The sequence below is a fragment of the Eurosta solidaginis genome, chromosome 1, assembly GCF_040869045.1.
Source record: "Eurosta solidaginis isolate ZX-2024a chromosome 1, ASM4086904v1, whole genome shotgun sequence".
NCBI lineage: Eukaryota > Metazoa > Arthropoda > Insecta > Diptera > Tephritidae > Eurosta > Eurosta solidaginis.
The window spans coordinates 305,520,661-305,529,490 of record NC_090319.1 but is presented as its reverse complement, the minus strand read 5'-3'; the positions used below and the strand labels follow the sequence as shown (position 1 = coordinate 305,529,490).

Genomic DNA, 8,830 nt, shown 5'->3' with positions numbered 1-8,830 from the left:
CTTTTGAGAGGTTTGAGGCTGCTTTAGACTGCGTAAGCGAATAGGAGGCGTTCGCTGTGTGGATGGCCACATCCTATATGTGGCAAGATTTGACGTTGTCAAATCACTGCAGTGTGGCGGACTGCAATGCAAAGATGTTGCTGGGGCAGGTACTCGGTACTTACAGGTCTGTGAGCGGAAAAGGTTGGCCACATCCCTTAATTGTGGTAGGAGTGTAATTGGAGGCAAATCGGTGCATAATTGTTGCGTAATTGAGTGGAAATTGGAGCGAAATTAGTAGCGAAAATGGAAGCCAATAGTAGACAATATGGCACACAATGCTAGGTCAACGAGTGTGGCCTCAAGCGATGTCGAGGGGCATTGTTGAGGCGGGCACTCGGCACTCACAGGTCTGTGTGCGGAAAAGGTTCGTCACATCCCTTGATTTTAATTGTGATGGAGTTGTAAGACGGAGCATAATTGGATGCCAAGCTCACTTTGTTTGTCAACGTAGTGCGGCCCTTTAAGCAATATCTAAGCAAAACCAAGCTCCGTCGTTAACAATGTATTTATACATTGTTGTAACACTGCAGGACAGAAAAGGTTGGTCACATTCCTAAATTGCGGCAAAAACACAATATCTCAATCTGGTTAACTTGTTAATCAGATATCGAGATATCAAAATCAATGAAAGAGGGATTCTGAGGCAAGCACGGAACTCGCGGTGGAGTTGCCGTGCAACCGGGTGCCATTACCCGAAAATGGAAGAGGAGGATGGATAGTCCTCCTCGGCCAAACCAAGGCTGGTTGACTTGAACACCCCAGCTCACCGAATTGGTACCAACTTGTTGGGCCGAAGATCAACGGACATTGATCTGTGTTTTACACCGGAGGTAAGTCTTCACGACAGGGACTCCCGTAATACACGTTCTTTCGTCTTTCAACATCCGAGGCAAACTCTTGCAAAGTCTCATTCGCTCTTTGGTGACGGTTTTGCAACTCAATTTGGAATATCTGTTTTCTATGCTCGCTTCCATAACGTCTCTCGACAGCGGCCATCAATGCTTCATAGCTGTTCCGTTCGTTCTCTGGAATAGTCTGTAAAATTTCGGCAGCTGGTCCGTTCAATGCTACGAAGAGTGCTTCAACTTTATCTTCAGCATTCCAGTTGTTCACTGTTGCGGTCTTCTCAAACTGTAGCTTACAGACCTGGAAAGGAACAGACCCGTCAAAGGATGGTGTTTTTACCTTTGGATTACTCGCTGAAACTGCTGGGCGATTTAGTTGTAACTGCTCCATACGACCCTTCAAATCATCGACTTCTGCCTGAAATTGCGCGATTTTTGTATCCTGTGCTTCCAGCTTTGATGATATACGGACTTTCTGCTTTTCAAGTTGTGTAGAGATCTGGGCCCGAATCGCCACATACGTGATCGTATAACTCGTCACGTAAAAACTTGTTTTTTGGATTATGACATACGTGATCGTACGATCCGTCACGTAAAATGTCACTTTTTGGGATTACTACATACGTGAACGTACTTTGTGGATCGTAAATCGGTATCGCGACAACCGTGAACGAGAGACAATTGCACTCGATCGTTCGTATTGTTATTCGATTACAAACCGGCAACCGAAAGCGAGTACAAATATATAAATATACAAAAATTTAATACAAATATAAGAGAAAATGTAAGTTATTTCTCAAAATATGTGTTTATATTATTGGACTATATTTTATTATTTAAGGACGAATTTTAACAAGCTAAACCCAAACCAAAAGGAGTGCATGGCGCAATTTATGGCGGAACACCCGAACTTGGCGAAAAACAAATTTCCCAATTCCGCACAAGGTAGAGCAACGTCCAACAGACTGTGGGAGGAGCTTTCCAAGCGTTTAAATGCTGACGGGCCACCAGTAAAAGACGCCAAAATGTGGAGGAAGGTATATATATATATATATAAAGTGCAACCAAGATACTTACAAATGTTTGCTCGTAGGTTTTCGCAGATCAAAAATATCAGGCGAAGAAGAAGCTTTCCCACAACAAATTGTCCAAAAGACAAACTGGAGTAGGTCCTTATAATGAAATTCCCATCAGTGCAACTGAGGAATTGATTATAGAGGCAGCCGGACTTGAGGTCGCAGTGGACGGGAATAGTACCGTTCGCACTTTTGGCAATTCACCCGCTCATAGAAGCAGCACCGTAAATAGTGATAGTGAGAGCAACAGTGATAGTGGAACAAGCAGCGCATCAGCCAGCGCTTTACCTGGTCCATCTAGGTCGGTTACTACCCTTACACCGCGCGTAACCTCTCGGTGCAATACTCCACGGCGAGTAAGTAAGAGTGCCGAAAAATTGTCCCTGCTCCAACAAAATTTGAGTAGAGTGTCTGATTTTCAGCGCGATTTGGGGGAGAAGATTGACCGATTGGTGCAGGTGCAGGAGAGGTTGTTGCAAGTGCATGAAAGGATGCTGACCATTAAGGAGGAGAAGCATAAACTGCATCAAGAATCACATGCACTTGATTTACAAATCAAAAATTTAGAATTAGAGTCTCTAGCAATAAGTGTAAATAGAAAAAGAAGAAATTAAAATTTTATGTTAGCTTTAACAAGTTTGTATCTGAATTTTTTTAATTTTTTGATTTTAAGCAATTAAACGAATAGTCATTTCATTTATTTTATTTCTAATTTTAACATACATACTTAGCACTTAGTAAAAACAAAGTTTGTACCTGAATTTTTTTAATTTTTGTGATTTTAGCAATTAAGCGAATAGTGATTTCATTTATCTCTAATTTTAACATACATACTTAGCACTTAGTAGAAACAATTAAATGAATTCATTTGCTTTTACAAATCGGTTTTTCTTAATTTTTACGTGGAATTAATTAGAGAGTGTTTTATTTGGTCTCTTATTGTTTGACCAATTGTGGTAAGATGGTTGGCTTCGCCTGGGTCAGCATCGCTGATTTGGTCTGATTCATATCTTCGTACGTTGTAATCAATTTTGAACTGTATGCAGATATTATGTAAAGCTGCACACACATTGGCAAATCGTGCCACTTTTGTAGGATGGTATCTACCCCTATTGCCATACCCTAATATTCTCCAACGTCCTTTAAAAATACCAATGGTACGTTCGATGATACATCTTGCTTTTGAGTGTACATCATTAAATGCGGATTCACTGGAGCCATCGGCGGGGTTTCGGTAAGGCGTTATGCACCACGGCTCTAGTGGATAGCCAGAATCACCTGTTGAAATGAAAATTGTCATTACAATAGTAATATTAACCAAAAAGCAAACACTGTCGTACCTAAAAGCCACGCATTGCTCCGCCTATTAATTTCAAACCTCTCTTGCAATACTCGTCGTTGATCTGAATGCCTCCAAACGAAGGAATCATGAGCCGCACCACCGTACTGACAGTTGATTGCCAAAATTTTATAGGTGTGATCGCACATCTGCCAAAATATTTATATAGTTAGTACAAAGAATAAAGAAAATGAGCAACAACTCACTATCATTGCGTTGATACTATGGTATCCTTTCCTATTAAAGTACATATGCTCATCCACAGATGGTCTTTGCAAGCCGATGTGTGTGCCATCAATGCAACCGATGACTGTAAAAGTAGATATTCAATTAAAAAACTTATTTAATAAATGTAATTGAACGTTTGCCTACCTCCAGGTATTTTGTATTTATCCATAAACCATTGCTTGCATTCCGAAGTTTCGTTTAAATGAAATTGTATATTTTGTGGACACAACTTGTTCTCCATTTCGAGAATAACGTGGGATGTTATCTTTGACACAGTGCTCTGGCACATTCCAACCAAATAATCACTGCCGACACAATGCTGATACCCGCCACTTCCTAGAAGAGAAAGTGTGGCAGCTAGTTGTAGAACTGGAGGCACCGCTTTTGCATCCGACTGCTTCAAATTTAAGGCATGAAGTACAAACTGGAAAGCCTCTTTAGATAATCTAAATCGTTTCAAGAATCTGCAGAACACACATTTTTGTATACTTGTAAAACTTTATTTGCCACATACTTACGCAGTTTGTGGTAAAGCTAAAGGATCACTTTTATCTCTAAGTAGCCTCCGTGCTACTGTTTCATCTTCCTCACTATCGCTTGAACTTATATAGAAAAGTAAGTGCACATCCATTTTGAAATTTCGTTTGTTTATTAAATTTTTTAAATATTTTGACATTTCCACATCTATTGTGACATAAAAATAAAATCCACAGTGATGTGGACCTTAAAATATATTGTGAACTAAGAATGAATTACGATACGATAGCTTTCGTATGTGGTAATGCCAATCGACCCATACGTCTGACGTATCACGTAATTGTCTTTCGTATAGTTTTCGATCCGTGATCGTATGTGGCGATTCGGGCCCTGATATAATATCTGCGCTGAAATTCGTGCCGACATTTCGGATATGCGTGTCTCTTGCGCTTCCAATTGTGATGACATGTTGGTAGATATTTGTGATGACATTTCGGACCTTTGTGCCGGTATTGCATCCAATATCATGTTCAGGTCTGTGTTCGCCATTGTCTGCGGTGTTTCATTTTTCTCTTCAATTTTTGCTGTTGTCTCATCCTCATCAGGATAAAAGACATACTCGTCCACATCAATTCCTTCTGCTTCCATTGACTCTCGTAGCCGTGCCTGAAGTTCGAGTTTAACGCCGCTTGTATTCAATCCACGGCTCTCCAACTCCTTCTTCAGTTGCTGGATCTTCAATTCACTGAACTTTGCCATGTCCTTGTTGTCCTCTGGAATTTATTCAACAATTCCTCTTCTGACACCAATTGTAACGAATTTCCTGCAAAACCCCTTATTTGCAATCTTCTGCCAACGTTCGTATCGCTAAATTGTTGAATAAATAACTCCAATATTGAATAAAGGAAAAATGGCCTTTATTAAAGTACTTCCCAATAACACTTATACTTTGCTACTAGCTGGCTTAATAACCAAACTGATTGATAACTCAAATGAAACTCAACTATTGGCCACCAGATCGCGTGCTTAATCAATAACTGTTTGATAGCTCAACTCAAACTGAATTCCAGCGCCTCTACACTTGTTGCCTTTTATACTTTTTGATTTCAACATTTGCATCTTCTAGGCGCTTCCAGAATGTACTAGTTGCCATTAGCTCTCAAACTTCTGAGCTGTAACTACAATTGCACAATTTTATAGCTTTTCTCATTGCATACTTTCAGGAGTATCTCAGATATATGCATGTGTTTGTGCATTGACTCTCCGCTGCTCGTATACGTACATGGTACATACATATGTGTAGACGGAATTATTGTTTCGTTTATGTAGATACATAATGATTGAATTATTGATGTGAATTCGCGTCACTGCTTAGCATCGGCTTAGAGATAGCAGCACCCCTTAGTTTTGCTAATATTCGTAACAATATCTTTATTTATAATTTTTAAAGGTAAACCTATCTCCTACTAAGTGTGATTCCTCAGGTATTTTCACAAAAAAAAGGAAATCTATAAAAGCTTAAATTCTAACAATTCCTTAATAAAAAATTCCAAAAATTTGACAAACAAAACAAGTAAGGAAGGCTAAGTTCGGGTGAAACCGAACATTACATACTCAGCTGAGAGCTTTGGAGACAAAATAAGGGAAAATCACAATGTAGGAAAATGAACATAGGGTAAACCTCGAATGTGTTTGTATGACATGGGTATGAAATGAAAGGTACTAAAGAGTATTTTAAAAGGCAGTGGGCCATAGTTCTATAGGTGGACGCCATTTCGGGAATCGCCATAGAGGTGGACCAGGGGTGACTCTAGAATGCGTTTGTACGATATTGGTATCAAATGAAAGGTGTTAATGATTATTTAAAAGGAAGTGGGCTTTAGTTCTATAGGTGGATGCCTTTTCTAGATCTAGAATGTGTTTGTATGATATGGGTATCGAATGAAAGGTGTTAATGAGTATTTTAAGAGGGAGTGGGCCTTAGTTTTATAGGTGGACGCCTTTTCGAGATATCACCATAAAGGTGGACCAGGGGTGACTCTAGAATATCTTTGTTCGATATGGGTATCAAATGAAAGATGGTAATGAGTTTTTTAAAAGGGAGTGGGCCTTAGTTCTATAGGTGGACGCCTTTTCGAGATATGGCCATAAAGGTGGGTCAGGAGTGACTATACAATGCGCATGTTCGATATGGGTATCAAATTAAAGGTACTAAGGGGGGTTTTAAAATGGAGTGGCCCTTAGTTGTATATGTAAAGGCGTTTTCGAGATATTGACCAAAATGTGGACCAGGGTGACCCAGAACATCATCTGTCGGGTACCGCTAATTTATTTATATATGTCATACCATTCAGTTTCTTCTACTTAATATTTTAGGTGTCACACCCATTTTATAAAGTTTTTCTAAAGTTATATTTTGCGTCAATAAACCAATCAAATTACCATGTTTCATCTCTCTTTTCATATTTGGTATGGCCGTTTTTTCATTATTCGTAATTTTCGATATCGAAAAAGTGGGCGTGGTCATAGTCGGATATCGGCCATTTTTTATATATAAAGTGAGTTCAGATAAGTACGTGAACTAAGTGTAGTAAATATATATCGAGTTTTGCTCAAGTTATCTTGTTAACGGCCGAGCGAGTTAGGTCGACTGGGTATAAAAACTGGGCGTGGCTTCAACCGTTTTCGCCCATTACAGACAACAGTTATCTTCATAGAATCTATGCACCTACCAAATTTCACAAGGATTGGTAAATTTTTGTTCGACTTATGGCCTTAAAAGTATTCGAGGCGAATTAAATGAAAAAGGGCGGAGCCACGCCCATTTTGAGGGGCGTGTTCGTCATCCGATTTTGCTAATTTTATTATTTAGCACACATATAGCAATAGGAGGAACGTGCCTGCCAAATTTCATCATGCTATCTTCAACGACTGCCAAATTACGGCTTGCAAAACTTTCAAATTACCTTCTTTTAAAAGCGGGCGGTACCACGCCCATTGTCCAAAATTTTACTAATTTTCTATTTTGCGCCATAAAGTCAACACACTTACCAAGTTTCATCGCTATATATGTGTTTGGTAATGAATTATCGCACTTTTTCGGTTTTTCGAAATTTTCGGACATGGCTAAATTAATTTTGTTTTTCGCCCAGATCATTTTGATATATAGAAGTCTATATCTCTCTCGATTAGTTTATGCCGTTACGGATTACTTTTATGCGAACAAAGTCTGTGAGCTCTTCTCAGCTGTGTATAAAAATTTGAAAATTAGTCGAAATAAAAATATGCTAATCAAAAATCCAAAGTTAGCTATCGCTTTAACAACCGATATACAAGCAAAAAACCATATATTATTTAAACTTGGTATTTGATCCCAAAAAGACAATAAAAATATATTTGATGAAAAAGAAGTTAACGAGAAAAATAATCTGAGGTACGCAAACAGACACACCCTAATGGTTGCGGTATCTATCTATATCTTTTAATAACTTTAACATTACTTAAAAAAAAAAAGCAAATTTATATGTAGCAAAAATTCAAACGCGAAGCAAAAATTAAAAGTAAATCCCTGACCTAGGCTAAGGCATTAGGCATATCGGTCATTGACATATATGTAAATAAATGGAACACAAAGAGTATGGTCATTTTTCTCACTCATCTTATCTCAACACATCAGCATTGTTGGCGCCTGCAAGCTGCGGGGACCTGTGAGGAAGGGAAATTATACATATGTCTGTGCCTACTCATAAAAATACCACTTACCGCCTAAGCAAGGGTCAATGAAGTTTATAAATGTCACCGCGATCACTCACTCGCGATAGCGGGCGGCGAATCATTTAATTAATATAAAACTTTTAAAATTTTTAAAACAAATTTTATACAAGTCTGTGCAGAATATCTCAAGATTCATTTATGTGCTATTAGTTTTGTCATTCAAATGTTGACTTTGAGCTTATATCAGTTTGAAGTTGCGGTTGATCTAATTCGCGTGGTTTTAATTGTCATAACCAACTAACACTAAACCCTTTACCAACAGATGATGAAATACTACACTTACAGCCTGATTCTAATACTAATTTCACACAGACGGCTTATTGAATAATAAAGGCAGTTTTCTACATTTATACTGTTTTCACACAGAAACTTAATGATCTCATTTCACCTGCTAATGAAATCGTAAATTTTTTGCTTTCACACAGAAGTAACTGCTCGATTAGTATGAAGGATGAGACAGACAATCATGGCGGAACGATACAAGGTGGGAGCATGGTGACATATCTACAAACAAAAAAAATTCCATTTACTTGTAAATTCGATGGACAAATGTCAAAATCGTACTGCGCCGGTAGTTGATGTATCAAATCAAATAAAAAAGGTTATAATCAGCTGTTCGATGCGGCCACCTTGTATCGCTCCGCCATGCAGACAATGACATTTGCTTTGAAAACTAAGAAACGGAACGCTGCCAACAGAGTTGCATTGTGCTTTTGACTTTATTAAGCATTCGATTAGCTACTAATGAAATAATGATAGATTCGAATTTTGTAGGGAAGATTGAGCTCAATAAGCGTCTTAATGTAGAAAATTGCCTTTATTATTCAATAAGCCGTCTGTGTGAAATTAGTATAAGACGCTTATTTTAGCACAATGCAACTCTGTTGGCCGCGTTCCGCTTCTTAGTTTTTGGTGTATTCAGTGCTTAAAAATGTTATTTGGCAAAGTAAATGTCATTGTCTGCATGGCGGGACGATACAAGGTGGCCGCATCGAACAGCTGATTATAACCTTTTTTATTTCTTTTGATACATCAACTACGATTTTGAC

At 38.5% G+C, this 8,830-nt stretch overlaps 1 protein-coding gene and 1 long non-coding RNA gene across 2 annotated transcripts; one reads left to right on the top strand and one right to left on the bottom strand.

Moving 5' to 3' along the window:
* Positions 1 to 1,392: 1,392 nt before the first annotated feature.
* Positions 1,393 to 2,846, top strand: LOC137243828 (uncharacterized). The gene is made up of 3 exons (XR_010950644.1): positions 1,393 to 1,671; positions 1,729 to 1,924; positions 1,981 to 2,846. It is a non-coding gene; the product is annotated as an uncharacterized lncRNA (long non-coding RNA).
* Positions 2,574 to 5,214, bottom strand: LOC137243822 (putative nuclease HARBI1). Its single transcript, XM_067771985.1, has 5 exons — positions 4,049 to 5,214; positions 3,675 to 3,994; positions 3,509 to 3,612; positions 3,304 to 3,451; positions 2,574 to 3,241 (listed from the first exon to the last, which is right to left on the bottom strand). Exons 1-5 carry the CDS (start codon positions 4,204 to 4,206, stop codon positions 2,862 to 2,864), a joined length of 1,110 nt encoding a protein of 369 aa, XP_067628086.1. The 5' UTR covers positions 4,207 to 5,214; the 3' UTR covers positions 2,574 to 2,861.
* Between the last annotated feature and the right edge of the window lie 3,616 nt (positions 5,215 to 8,830).